A 15,473-nucleotide genomic window follows, 5' to 3' on the forward strand; every position below is an offset into this window, starting at 1 on the left:
GGAGTTTATGCATGTCTCTGTGTGTGTGTGCGTGCTTGGAGGGGATTGCTCTGAGACACAAGAGGGGGAAAGAGCGAAACTAACCCAATTTCCTGCTCCATTTCCTTTTCACGCGGAGGTTGCGTCCCATTCCACAGCGGGCCGGGTTGAACGCCAGCCACCCTACAGCCCGGGGTCACGCCTTTTACCTCTGAGTCACACTCAGGAAAGGGAGGGAACACTGTAAATAAATCATGAGGCCAAGCTCAAAATTACACATGAAATTGCTATTTTGAGTGAAATTGAAGTTCACTAAAAGTTTCAGGTCGACTCAGATTAGAAGGTTGGTGTTTGATAAGAGCTTCTTTCAAATATTTACATCCTCTGTATGTATTCTTATCACTGACCCTCTATTTGAAGATTGTGTAAATGCAATGAATGAATACATTTTCCATTAAGAAATTGTGACTTCATAGGAGGAAGCAGCTGAACCAGCCTTATTTTACTCTTTGAGTGGGATGAGGCACTTAAATAACTTGGTTAGGTTCAATAAACGATGGCTGTGTGGGCACCAGAAAATAACATTAATACTTTTAGTTTTAAACTAAAGTAGACGTCAAGTCTCCGAGCTTTCCGCAGAAGTGGTAAATTTATAACCATGGTCATGTGGAGAAGCTTGTTGGTTTCCAGCTCCAAAAACGAGTCAATCCCCAAAGGTCTCCAATGGTAAACTCCCCAACATTACAGCTGAAATAAACATGTTAACAGTCTGGAACAGAAATGGTTTCGGTATCTTTAGGTAATCCGTCCCTTTGAGACGACTGTAGCAGTTAACTGGTATGTAATTCACTAAATTCATGAATATTCAAATTCAAAATGTTGCTTTGAGTGACAGGTTTGTTACCCCATGGATGAGCAGTGTCCTCGGTTTCTCAATTAGATTCTTCAGTGACATTTTGATGTAAACATCCATCATTTGAACACACTCAATGGTTACAGCATGTAATTTTAAAACATTACTCTTCTTTCAACTAGTGAAGATGTCTTGTAGTTTTCCTTAAGACCAGCCGGGAATATTTTAGCCCTTTAGAAAGTATTTAGACCTTTTTAACCAGTGTGTAGTTTTGTAGATATTACATGAATTGTTTTACATTTTTCTAATTCTTCAAAAATCAAAAGTTTAAATGTAATTTATAAAAGTATTCTAAGCTTTAATGCAATATAGGAACCCCCTTGGTAAGGAAATAGATTTAAACTCGGGGAAGGTGGAACTAGCCTTAGCCCTGTCCTTATCAGTGAAAGGCTTGGATGTCCTATTTCTTTTGTTGATTGAGGGTTAGGTTATCTGTCACTACCAGTAGAGTCCGTCGGAAATCTACAGTTTAGAATCTGTTTGCAGCCTGTGATACAGTACATACTATGACCTAATCCACCAGCATTCCCAGGTGTCGCAGATGTTTTATTACATTTCTCCAATTTTCTGCAGACAACTACTAAAGGAGGCCTGTAGCCCACACAACAGAGATCACAACAGTACCTGTTTACATCGTATCTGTTTACTTGAAAGGAATTGTTGACAACTGATGACAATAAGTCCTCTTGGAGGGATGTCCCATTTTTTTGAGTATATTTCACCAATAGTTCCTCGTAATTCAGTTGAAAAGGACAAGAGGAGATTCAAAATGATAGGTTTCAGGTAATATTAAGAAAATGGGATTGGGCCATAATCTGATTTAAGGTTTAACTCAGGGCTTTGGTACTCAAGAACAGTCTGACCTTTCTCTTGAAGCTACTCCAGCCTTGTAATGGCTGTTTCCTTAGGTTCCTTCTCGCTCCCTTAGATAACTATTGCCCCATTCGGAAGTTTCTGCACTCTAGATCGCATCGCATCAAGGAGTGTATAATTAGTTGCATTAATCCATTTCTCAGTTCTGACCAGCCTCTTTGTGCATGCTGCAGAGAAGCATCACACAGCATGATATTTAAACCACCATGTTTCACTGCTGGAATGCTATGAAAAATGTAACAGGCATAGTCAAGTATTCTAGTATACCAAATCTAGACGTTCTGACTTCGACTCATCACGGAATCGTCTTTCCTTGCGCTCTCAGTCCTTTGTATGTCGTTTGGAAGGCTCCAAGCAACCTGTCATATATCTTTTGCTCTGAGTGGCATCTGTCAAGCTGCTCCACCATAAAGGCCTGATTGATGGAGTGCTGCTGACATGGTCATCCTTCCGGCAAACCTCTAGAGGGAGCATTTAAAGCTGTGTCACAGAGACAGTTAGGTTTTTGGCCACCTCCCTTTCCGATGATCTGCTTGCTCAGTTACTGATATTGGACAGAGACCTAACTCAGGGGGCTCTTGGTCATAGTCTTCATTCATTTCACACTTAGTGAGACCACTGTGTTCCTAGGGGAGCACTCAAAGCTTTAAAATAAACTTTATAAAAGGGGTGGGTGGTTGCTTTTGAAGCAAACAAGTGGTCAAGTCGTCACCGTTACAACTAGATGTAATTTTGTACTGCGTTGTCAGAATACGAGAGTATTGTACACTGGTAAACTATTTTGATATTCAGTGAAGAAGCTCTTAATTACATGACCAAACAGTGATAGTATCCTTTATTCACCTAAACTTGATAAGTCAGGGTACTTAATATTATTAATCCTGACATAAAGCCTTACTTATCAGTGATTTCAGCATTCCAAATGGCCTTAGGTAAATAAAGAAAATCAGTGCTAGCAGATGATTTTTTTTGGGCATGATGATGTACTACAGAATCTGAATTCACTACATACATTAATCATTTTTACTTTCTGCTCAGATCCATTTTGGTTTCACTACAACATAAAAGCTATGAATATTGGCTTTAGCTCTAAACTTTATTTTTTTCTGTTGTTCAAACATTTGTTTTAGTTTAAAATGTCAAAACAAAAAAAAAAAAGCTAATTTCTCGATTTATTAATATTCTGAATTAACTGAATACTAATATCTATATGTATACATATGTGTTTATAAATCTATATTAAATGTATAAAGTTTCAGTGCTGCAGACCAAGTCACAGCTTTAGTGAAAGTCAGATTGGATTGTCTTTGCAGCATTGTTGTGTTTTCCTTAGTCCTTAAGAATTTGTCCTACCATCATTCCTTTACTTCCATCAAGGTCACAGAAAAGAGCTCAGGAAAAGACGATAGGAGATCATTTTTGTACTCTTTCATCAGACCCTAACTCCCTAATCGGGCCTGAATGTTTTAGCAGTTTAACCATTTTGAACAATAGACTGTACAACCTTTGAAGCACTCAGTTTGCTGCTTGATTATATAATCATATCTTTTAAAAATAGAGGGAGATGTTTTGATTAGCTGCGTCGCTAATGCATACTTTTATGGCTAGTATCATTTCTATAATGTCTTCTGAGTGAATTTTCTCCCACGTATCTAATTTTTGTAACACTGGGTTGAATAGTTCATGCTGTATTTGTTTGTTTTTTGTGCATCTAAAAGTTTTAGTTACCAAGGTCAGAATTCACACCAGAAGGAGGTTTCCTCTCCCACAGAAGACACTGCTCATGAATGCTTTGTTGTAATCTAGTTTTTTTTCACCTTAACCTAATGACATCACTATTAAATACATTTGCATTATGCTTTTCCAGTGCCTAGTTTGTTGGAGCTTAAACAAAGAATAAGGCAGCTGCCTTACACAATGTATTTTTGGATAAATAAGCTAACCCAGCAGAAGAGACTCTGCAGAGAAGGACCTTAAGGAGACATCAGACAAAATTAAATATTTCAGACAAGAAGTGAAAAGATCTGCTATTGCAATGTACAGGAGAAGAAAAACGACCAATTTTTTTAAGCTTAATGCATTTGACAAGACCACAAAAAGAAGAGATTTTATACCTGACTGAACAGTGTTTGTCAAGTGTGGTTACAATGTCAGCAGGTCAGTCACCACAGCTAAAATATCGTTTATGAAACAGTAGAATGTTTTCCCATCCACCACTAGTACTGATTAATTATTAATGTCATGTGCATTAACATTTAACACAGATATTCTGACTCCTGGAAGCAAGCTTTTTGCAGCTAGAGTCGTTTTAGTAACTCACTTGGTCTTGTGACGTTAGAGATTGATGTTCATAAATGATGGCGCTCATAAATAATCTTCAGAAAAACACCAGTATGATTAATTATGACATTAACATTAATGATCAGCAGCTGATACAGTACACCCCAGTGATGTCGGTCATGTTAGCTGGAAAAAGTAACAAATAGTAAGAGCTAGAAATGTGACATTAGCGTATTTTATTGTAAATGATTAAAAAAAGTATGCAAATACAAAACACGTCTGTATAGAATTTAATCCACAACTGAGAAGAATTTGCAATCAAAAGCCGATATGTTTGTTTGCATGTATGATTGTAGACAGTTATATCATCACAGTCATATCACCCAGGCCCTTACATAGTGAACATGGAAACAAGATGGAAAATAGTTAATATCAATCCTGCTGTAACTGTGGGAGACTTTTTAAAAGATGATCACCTGAACTATTGTACAGAACCCTGAAAAAGTGATTGAAGTCATTAATCTTATTTATTTCCCATCAGGATTCACTACAGCTACACACCAAAGTATACACAGCACTGTGATAGAATCTTAATCCAGCCCTCATTTCTTTATATTTTCTACCAAGCAGCCAGACTTTCTTGTAATCTTTTAAAGTGGTACTGAGTTATAGTTCTCCAGGCTTTCTGAAGGTCTTACAAGGTTTTTCTTTGGACATTGGCTGCTTTTTCACTCAGTTTTAGTCCAGTCTGTGTACCTGACCATTATCTGAGAATTGGGATTTTTGTTTGTTAACCCACTTAACACTGACCTATGAATCATTCAAGTTTAAAAAAGATACGTAACTCAAGGGATGAACGAGTGTTGTGTCTACACACAACTAAGCAAAGATGCCATTTTAAATTGGATCTTTAGGCACTTTGTTATTAGCAGCCTGTCACAAAGATGCAGAAATTGGAACAATTTCTTCAGTTGAATCTATAAAAAGAATGCAAAAAAACTGAGCAAGTGGATGTGTCAGGCCTAAAGAACTATCTAAAGCAGATGAACAGTATCTGAAAGCGATGTCTTTAAGAAAGAGGAAAAATCCAGCAAAGACCTGACACAGGACCTGAGAGATGCATCTGGACCTTCAGTTGATCCATCTACTGTTGGCCCAAGCCTCATCAGAAATGGTATCAAATAGAAGGGTGGCTGTCAAGAAGGAAGGGAAACGGGGAGAAAAGGCTGAGCTATGCCAAATGACACAAGAAGTGGACTGAAAATCAGTGGCAACAGGTCTTATGGAGGGATGAATCCTCCCCAGAGCCCGGACCTCAACATTATTGAAGCAGTGTGGGATCATCTGACAGAGAACGGAACAAAAGCCAGCCAACATCCAAAAAAGAGCTTTAGGATGTCCTTCAAGAAGACTGGAGAACTATTCCTGAAGACTTCTTAAAGAAATGACAGAAAGCTTGTCAAAGAGGGTTCAGGCTGTGTTTGAGAATAAAGGAACTCATATTGTACAAACTCTTTTTTTTATCTTATATACTGTGTTTAGATTTATGTTTGCACATCTTTCACTGCACCTGCTTCCTGGAAACATATAAAGAAATGAGGTGTGGCTCAAGGTGTTTGTACAGTACTTGCAGCGGGGACACATTTCATGTTTGGAAACACATCCAGCTAGTAATTGAGTAAAAGCCTCATAAACCGGATGAGAAGACTTTTTGACAAGGATCAATATTTGTGCAAATCCAAGTTAATCAGTGAAAACCTGACGCCCCTGAGTTTGCATAGAATTAGTGATGCATGTGTTCTCCCTCTACGCTCCACAAATAGTGTGTGCTCTCAGTGGAAGTTCTTACTTGTTATCTGACATTTTCTGTCAAACATATGCAAACAGTAAAACAGCGGTCCAGTGGCAGTGCTAACACACACACACACACAGACAAAGACACACACAGTTGCACAAAGTCCCTGAGTTGTCTTGACCTAATTGAAGCCCAGCGGTCTGCCCCAGGTCATTCTCTTATACCTCCCTTATTTTAATGAGATTTTTAATTAGCATGTTAATTGCCTAACACAATCAGCAGGGTGACTAGCATGCTGGCTAGCTGCTTTTGGCATCCAACTGGGCCATAACACTGAGGCTTTCCACTCTACTGAACAGAACCATGCAGAGCTGAGTTGTGCGAGTCTAGCCTGAAGAGGAAATGGTGTTAAAGAAAACAAGTAGTGATTTTTCTGCAGACTTGTGTTGCATTCATGGTGATGGCAGAGCTCTAGATCTAATTAATTACCAGTTTATTCAAAAAAGGTTTCCATCCTCTGACCACAAGTTATTAGTTGCACTCTTCTGTCGTTTCAGGAATTTAATAACACTACAGTATTTTCATACACGCATGCAAAGACGATTCGTGTAGACACAACCCTTAATCAGAAAAAGTAGGAATGTTTTTTCAAATGCTGGTAAGAGAAAAAAGAATCCTACTGATGCTTACATCTATTACAAGTTTGATTTCATAGACAACATGAACACATGAAAGATAGTTCATGTTTTGTGTCATCGGCGTCATTTGTTGATGTCCAGCAACACATTCCGAAAAAAGTCACTTTGTCATGTTTCTGGATGCTCTGACATTGAGGATCCCAAGTGACGAAGAGTTTCAGGTGTTATTTTGTCCCATTCTTCCTGCAAACTTGTCTTAAGGTGTGCAGGCGTACAGACACGTCGTTGTTTCAAAGTTCTCCAACATCCTCTGTTGGGGACAGGTCAGGACCGCAGGCGGGTCAGTCCAGTACCCTCTTCTTCCTCAGCCATGCCTATGTGCAGAATGTGGTTTTAAATGGTCTTGTTGAAAAATGCATGGAGCTCCCTGGTTAAGATGTGTTCTTGAAGGCAGCAGATGTTGCTATAAAATCTCAGTGAACTTTTCTGTATTAATTCTGCCATCACAGAAGTGCAAAGGAGCTTTGTCAAGGGCACTGATATAACCCGATACCATCACAGAGCCTGGCTTTTGGACTGGTTGCTCATAACGGTCTGGATGCTTTTTTTAAATTTTTGGTCCGGAGCACACGGAGATCTTCCAACGAAGATCTGAAATACTGATTGGTCCGGCTCAATACACTTTTCCACTTCGGGATGGTCCAAAAGGCCTCCGAGCCCAGAGAAGTTGACGCCACCTCTGAAGAAGGTTAACATAGAGCTTCTTTTTTGCATAGTGAAGTTTGAAGTGGCATTTGTGAATGTAACAGTATTGTAGTGCTTGACAAAGGTCTCCCACAGTTATCCCTTGTCCATGTGGCTATATCAGCTTTTTATGAAAGTTTGTTCGTGGTACAGCACCGTCTGAGGGGTCAGGCATCATGGGTGTCCAGCTTTGTCCTCCTTTGATCTTCACACAGAGGAAGAAATGTGACTTTGGAATGTGATTTGATCTAAAGCACAAAACTGTATTTATATCAACAAATTTGATTAAGTTGTGGAGACAAAAATATTTTTGGTTCAAACTGCAATGAAATAAAAGTCAAACTAAATCTAAAAATAACTTATTTAAAAAAAAAAAAAAAAAAACTGCAAAACAACATTTGCCTCCGTTGGAGTTTCTCATAGTTTGTAACATTATTGTCATCAAAAAAATTATTTTTTAAACAATTTTAATGACTTTTTTCCCAGTCTGTACTTCACTTTGTGCATGAAAGTGTCTTTGAGACGCTCCCTGTAACTTGAATATGGTTGTTTTTCTCATTGTAGGTAGTAAATGTATCCGTTTCACTTCAAAACACATCAGTCAGCAGTTCACACAGTCGCACATTTTCCTTGTTCATAAATATTTGTCTTTCAATTCCGTAAAAAGCACAAGCGCTCATCCACAAGACAACCACCTTTCCTGTGTGTAACAACAGTGTTTGAGGCCTTCATCCCCAGACAGGCTTTTCAGTAAATGCATAATCCAGTAAATGTGAATCTATTCAACATGTGCAAATATAAATTTGACTATGAATTCTTAAAAGGATGCACTATACCAATATAATTGTTTGTGATGCCAAATGAAAATCGGAGGATTCCAATGTTTGAATTCCAAAGCTAGATGGATAGCACACACACACACACACACACATACACACACACACACACTCAGTTTTTGACGAGGTTGACTAATCTCAGTTTCACCAATGAATTTACTTTAAATGTTTTCTTTGACTTAATGTCTTCTAAAACAGAGAAACGTGGAATGATGCAATGATTCTTGCAGCTTCAGTTGTAGACACAGTATTATTCATGTTTCACTTCTTGTCATCATTATTGTAAAAGGATATGTATGACCTCAGGCAGTTGAATATTATGTGATTTTCTTTTTTTAAAGCCGATCTCCTGCTAATTACTGTGTAAAAACGACCTCCATCTTCTTTAAATGTTCTGATGAATGTCACCAGACTGAATCATCAACCGGTTTGACGTCACTGGAATAAACTAGTGAAAGTTAGGTTAGTCAACCTTTTATTAAAGTTCGTGATGTTTATATGTGTGCCATTTCTACTTTTGGTCGTATGTATTTTTTTTTACACATTTAAATACTTTAGTGGACAGTACCTTACCTGCAGTAGTCAGCAGTCAGAATGCTCTGTTTGGAGAATCAGGGAGGAATTATCACAGGAAGTTTAGGCAACAGTTACTCAGAACTCAGAGTCCTCAGTAGACCAAATTTTGTCCATCTAGAATAACTCAATCCTGAAATATTTCTCAGCTCTTCGAGCAAAATCTAAAAAAAACTGAATTTATACCACTTTACTTTTGCATCAGACGCTTTGTTTACTGCAAACAAGAAGGAAAAATAATTTGTTAATTGTAGATGCAATGATGCAAAGCAACACGGATATTCTTTGGTTGAGAAAGCAGTAACAAAGTAAACAACCCTGATGCAAAAGTCAAGCGGTGTGAATAAAAAACAAAAGAACATGATCAAATATTTTAAGATTTAAGTTGTTTTTGATTGGGGAAATTGGCTATTGTGTGTGGTTGACTCCCACAGACTCAGTTCTTCATATAACCCCAATTTATATAAAAAAAAAAAAAAAGGAGTTGAAATATTTGTTGTGATGTAGAATTCATTCTGATTTCTTCTTGAATTTTCCACATTCCAACAGTTTTGAACTATACTGCCCACTGAATGTCATTTATATTGAGATATTTCAGCGTCCACATTTATTAAAAATGATTTCAGTCCAATGTCTTGGTCATAACGATGAGAAAAACAAAATGAGACGCACAACACACAAAACAGCCAGCATATTGCAGAGTAACATTTTTAATGTGACTTATTGATATTTTTAAGCCTCTAAGTAAAGTGTAACAACCTGAAAATGTCTGACACATGAAGACTTTATGAGGTGAGAATACATCTTGATGCAACAGCTGCACTAAACAACTTCTCCTCCCCTAAATGACCTGTCTTCTTTAATTGTGTGAACATAAGTGTTTATCATCTCATCCAAAGGATTTTCTCTGTTTTTCTTGTTTTGTTTGTATATCAGAGACGTTAAAGATTTTCATGTCTTTAACTTGTTAGGTGTTTGATTTCTTGACCTGTTGTTGCAGTACAAGAAAGAAAATGAAATGAAAGTAAAAGTTTTTTGTGGTGAAAACAGTTGCCTGATGTGTGTGGAAATGAGCTTCGTGAGAGGAGAGCTTGTGCACAATGAGCTTAAAGATGTGAAATCAAAGAGGGGAGGTGAGCCTCTGTAAAATGTATTTATTTGTGCAGATTTTCATGTTTTTAATGAAGAAGCGAGAGCAAGTTCCCAAAGAAACTGTTATTAGTAGGTCATAAGCATCAAAAATGGCCATTATGGTGACTTTGGATTCTGAAACAAGGCCAATACATGAAAGAATAGCATGGCTGTAAAGTAAAGAAGGGCAATAAATATATTTCTTTAGGGTGGGAAGATGTAAGAAAGAGGAATGTATTGGAGATAAAAGGAGGTGGAGGTGGCCAGACAGATGGAAAGAAACTCATTACAGAGTCTATTCCTCTGTCACGTCACTCTGTTAGCTTCACTGTAGCAGGAACTCAAGGCTGTCAGTTATGAGACTTGCCTTTTTAATTTACCTCTGCCGGCATCGGCTTCTTTATTGAGCCTGGCCTTCGCTGACAGAGACGCAGAAAGGCCTTTGATTTAGCTCAGGAATGTTTAAATCATTGAATCATTTTCTTTCCGTTGTTGTTCTGTCATATTCCCTTCTCTTTTTTAAATTCCTCTTTCCTTGATTTTCTCTTTCCTTCGTGCTTTTCATCTCTTCCCTTCGTTCTAATTGCATTTCTCTTTTATCTATCCCTCTCCAGTCAGATCTACTGTATAGAAAATGCCCATGGCCAGCTGGTGCGTGACCTGGACTTCAATCCCAACCGCCAATACTACCTGGCCAGCTGTGGAGACGACTGCAAGGTCAAGTTCTGGGACGTTCGTAATGTCCAGGAGCCTGTAAAAACCTTGGAGGAGCACTCGCACTGGTGGGTGGATCCGCAGAAGTTAAGGCAGGGGTGGGATGGATGGGGGCATAGTCCTTGAATAGAGATGATTAGTTCCCATGTCGGCAGGCATTTGTCCTGTTGAAGTGGCCCTGAGTGTCAGACTGAATCAGAACCTTCTCATCTTTACATGTTGGGGTGGCACACGGGCACTTTTAATTCATGCTTAATGAAGCCTGATAAAAGTGCTGCTTTCGGGGCAGTTAGTGTTTGATCAGTATGGGCTTTGAAAACTGAGCTATCTGGTAGGAAATAATGCTGATGATTTTAATTAACCCTTTTTTCTTATAGTTTTTCATTCATTTTCTGTCTCACTCTTCTTTACAAAGTTGCTTCAGTTCACTGAGGTTTGCAGCTTTGGTTCATGCACAGCTCTCTTAAGGTTCCACCACAGCATTTCAGTCAGGTTGAGGTCTGGACTATGACTGGACCATTGCAACACCTTGATTCTTTTCTTTTTCAGACATTCTGTTGTAGATTTCCTGCTGTGTTTGGGATCTTAGTCCTTTTGATGAGTCTGTTTCAGCTTTAGCTGTGGGACAGATGGCCTCACATTTGACTCTAGAATACTTTGATATTCAGAGGAGTTCATGGTGGACTCAATGACTGCAAGGTGCCCAGGTCCTGTGGCTGCAGAACAAGCCCAGATCATCAGCCCTCCACCACCGTGCTTGACAGCTGGTATGAGGTGTTTGTGCTGATATGCTGTGTTTGGTTTCCTCCAAACGTGCTGCTGTGCCTTATGACCAAACATCTCCACTTTGGTCTGGTCTGTCCAAAGGACATTGTTCCAGAAGTCTTGTGGTTTGTTCAGATGGATGGACTCCAAATAGATAATAAAGGGTCTTATAACTCTTCCCAAATTGATAAGCAGCAACAACTACTTTTCTTAAATCATTGCCGACCAGCAAAGTGGCAAAACTTATTTTCTAGAGGTGCTCACACTTGTGATCTGATGATCTGTTAATCAAGTGCATTTGATTAGCAGCACCTGGCTGCTACTTACCCTCCTAATTATTATGGAAGCTGTAAGAGTGGAGATTGGCACTCACTGTTTCTGCATTTTGGCTTCATTTTTATTAAATAAATAATAAAACAATCAACAATCATTTTTCACAGGACTATACCCTTTCTCATTGAGGTTAACAAATGGCACTTTCTTCTTACCTTCTAATTCTGATTATTTTAATTTCTATAAAGAATCGCCACAATTTTATTTCACAAGCTCATTTTAATGTTGTGAACGTTGATTCTAAACTTTTCTTGGGGTAAGTATGGTGTTCTGTAATATTTTGAATTAAACTTTTAAATCTCCCTGGACTAGTTGTAAATTTTATTCAAATTGGCTATTTCAGTGTTTGAAAAGTCAATTTTTATATATATCGTAAAATCTGCATAAAGGACAAAAGGCACCTCACGCCTCAGTAGAGGATAATTCAAAACATATTCAGGAAAGCACACTTAGAATGACAATAAACATGATGATAACTCCTTCGCTGCACTGTTGATTGGTTTCTTGTTTCATTAATTGCTTTATCTTCTAACTAATGAAATGCCCCAACTACTCCTGATGTAATAAAATGTAGTAATACGCTCATTATTGATTAAATAGACAGCCACTCGTTTTTGTCATTAAGGGTTGAATCACCGTGGATTGAATGCAGCTCCAGGTTGTCTTCTGTGAGGCTTCAGGCATCGCTAAGAGCGGAACAATCTACTGCAGATGTGTGTGTATTGGTGTGGAGGAAACACACTCTCTGCTGTGTGAGCTGAATGGATGATCAGTGTGTGTCTGTGAGACAAACACCAGATCCTGCTGCAGCACACCAAACCTTACCTGATAACGGCAGACACAGATGCACACACACAATAGAGCATCCGCCAGCGCACGCACACACGTACTTCACACAGGAGCAGACGTTATCTCCAAAAGAGAGACAGGCTTGGCAAACATATCCATAACTGTAGATTACTGCCGATGGGATGTCTTCTGATGGGAGATAGGTGATGTGTGTGTGTGTTCACCATCATCCAATCTGTGTTTTTGCTCGGGCTCTCTTTTTATCTGTGTGGCCACATGCATTTGTGTGCGCTCAAGCATTTCTATAATGCATATTCTCATTTGTATTTGCCTGTTTAAGCGCCTATCTTCAGTGTGATGCATATTTGCGTGGGTGTTTCCCTTCATGTGTGTGTATTTGTTGTGCATGCTCATTTTTCGGAGCGTAGCCAGGATATGGCCTCGGGGCTGTTGGGGGTATTAGGGACTATTTTTTAGCAGGGAAGCGGATTAGCGGAGCGCGGGGAACGGCGTGGCCGTGGCTGATTTTCTGTCAACAGCCTTGGTTATCCCTCAATCCCTCCCTGTGAGGGAACTGGGACCACACTCTGAGCTCTGCCCCAGGCTCACAAAGAGAGACACACAAAGAGCAGGAGGGAAAAGGCGCAAGTCAGGCAGGCAGCATTGATGGCAAGAGAAGTAGAAAGAAGGGAAAATGGAGAGACTAAGGGTGGAGAAGTTTTAATTAAACTGAAAAGGAAGTAAAACTGAGGAAGAAGTTAAACCAGGTATATGGAATTTCTGACAATGATCATCAGCACATGTGAACAAAGCTCAAATCTAGACTCAAACTACCAAATCCCCATTTCTGGAATCTGAATACAAGCCTAAATTGAATTTTTTGAATGCCTGCATTTTCTGCATGACTTGAGTGGGTGGCTGAGCATGTGAAATAGAGACATCTATGTGTTTCAGCATGTGTGGTCTGCCCATACATACACTATAGTCAAATCACAGCTGCAGGGCTGTATACCCACATACAGTACTGTACAAAAGAGTTGATCAACCCCTCATTTCTTTATATTTTCTTCTAAGCAGCCAGACGTCATTGTAATCTTTTAAAGTGGTCTTGAACAATAGTTCTCCAAGCTTTCTGATGGTTTTTCTTTGGACATTGGCTGCTTTTTCACTCTTTTTCAGTCTAGTAGCTGACCATTGGAGGACAAAAAGTGTCAGGCCTAAAAATTCTGTCTACAGCACATGAACAGTGTCTGAAAGTGATGTCCTTAAGAAAGAGGAGAAAATCCAGCAAAGACCTGACACAGGACCTGAAAGATGCATCTGGACCTTCAGTTGTTGGCCCAAGCCTCATCATAAATGGTCTCCATGGAAGGGTGGCTGTCAAGAAGCCATTCTTATGGAAGGGAAACAGGGAGAAAAGGCTGAGCTGAAGAAGTGGACAGAAAATCAGTGACTTATGGAGGGTTGAATCCTCCCCAGAGCCCGGACCTCCACATTATTGAAGCAGTGTGGGATCATCTTGGCAGAGAATGGAACAAAAGGCAGCCAACATCCAAAGAAGAGCTTTGGGATGTCCTTCAAGAAGCCTGGAGAACTATTCCTGAAGACTACTTAAAGAAATGACAGAAAGCTTGTCTCAGAGGGTTCAGACTGTGTTGGAGAATAAAGATGCTCAGACCAAATATTGACTGTCAAGGTGGTTATAATTGTACAAACTGTACAACACTAACTGTAATGATATCACAGTGTGCAGTTATTGCTGCAGGATTATTCAGCCACACAGATCTTTGTTCAGAACAGTGAATTTATATACATCTAATTCATCCATGCATGACTATAAACGGTACTACGCTGCCCCACGTTGCTGTGTTGTCTAATTCTGAATGAATGCCTCATACTGTGTGTCCTCTAGGGTGTGGAGTGTCCGCTACAACCACAGTCATGACCAACTGGTGTTGACAGCCAGCAGCGACAGCCGCCTCATCCTCTCCAACATGGTGTCCATCTCCTCAGAGCCTTTTGGACACTTAGTGGATGACGACGAGCTTAGCGAAGGGGAGGACAACCACCAGGAAGACAAGTAAGAGCAGTTCAGACTAGCTGAAGACAAAAATATTTCCAGTCTAAAGAGCTGGTTAATGGTGGATTTTATTTAAATAAGGTTATCCAGGACTATCAATGTAAATACAGGTTACAGTTTTTGATTCCGTATGGCTGTTAAGAATTTGACTGACATCTACAAATTAATAACATCTGAATCTGTGTACTCCATGACTCATACCAGTTAACCTTTTTAAATGATTCACATTTATTGTCTAACTCCTTGAGACAGCAACATAATACAGAGAAGTCTTTAAACAAGAATAGCCAGCCGTGACATTGTGTGTTAGGATAAACAGTTTCAGCAGTGCTTTGTATGATAAACAGTAAAATATTGAAATGCATGAGCTGTTTTCTGGGAAAGAGGGATAGATGTGTTAAGTTATAGCCCGTAAAACTGAATAACAAGCACTTTGGAGGCAGCATCACGTCAGAAGGAGACATTTACTACTGTGAACAGGGTTCCCCGGAAACAGCCTGTGCTCTGCTGGATTGGGTTCTGCAGTTTTCTCTCTGACACGGTTGCTCACAAGATGGTTAACGTTGGCCGCATGAAACAAAATGATTGAAACCAGCTCTTGCGCAGCCATGCTGTGTTCCAAATAGACAAACCGAATGAGGCTGGAGAGGCTGGTTAACCAAAAAAGGAGAAGCAGTTACTAATACCTGAAACACTGTGATGATGTAGATGATGAAACGTAACACGGACGAAAGAGTCGAGACAAAAGAAAACGGAGAGAAATGGTCAAGATGGCAGCTGCTGGGTCAAGCTAAAGAAAAATCTAGCGACAGCTGATTTTACTGACTGAAAGCTTAGAAAGCTTAGTTGGGGAGGAGAGATGATTCAAATGCAAATTCAAAATAAAGTAATGACTGATTTGGAAATATAATTCAACAATACCAGGCTGAAAAATACTTTTACAAAACCGACATTAATTATTAAACCTGATAAATTTATTTTTGTTAATGTTTGTATATGTATATATTCAACAAAAGAATGATATTACATA

At 39.2% G+C, this 15,473-nt stretch overlaps 2 protein-coding genes across 2 annotated transcripts in view; both read left to right on the forward strand.

The window, feature by feature from the left end:
- Positions 1 to 15,473, forward strand: part of adi1 (acireductone dioxygenase 1) — a 331,967-nt gene that overhangs the window by 85,179 nt on the left and 231,315 nt on the right. The gene's annotated exons all lie outside the window — the stretch shown is intronic.
- The window catches only part of eipr1 (EARP complex and GARP complex interacting protein 1), a 67,547-nt gene that overhangs the window by 46,903 nt on the left and 5,171 nt on the right, over positions 1 to 15,473 (forward strand). The window contains exons 7-8 of the mRNA XM_072365705.1: positions 10,377 to 10,544; positions 14,276 to 14,443. Coding sequence (XP_072221806.1) covers positions 10,377 to 10,544; positions 14,276 to 14,443 — 336 coding nt within the window. The remainder of the gene's footprint in view (positions 1 to 10,376; positions 10,545 to 14,275; positions 14,444 to 15,473) is intronic.

The sequence above is a fragment of the Leuresthes tenuis genome, unplaced genomic scaffold (assembly GCF_036924035.1).
Source record: "Leuresthes tenuis unplaced genomic scaffold, fLeuTen1.0.hap1 SCAF_15, whole genome shotgun sequence".
In the NCBI taxonomy this organism is placed as follows: domain Eukaryota; kingdom Metazoa; phylum Chordata; class Actinopteri; order Atheriniformes; family Atherinopsidae; genus Leuresthes; species Leuresthes tenuis.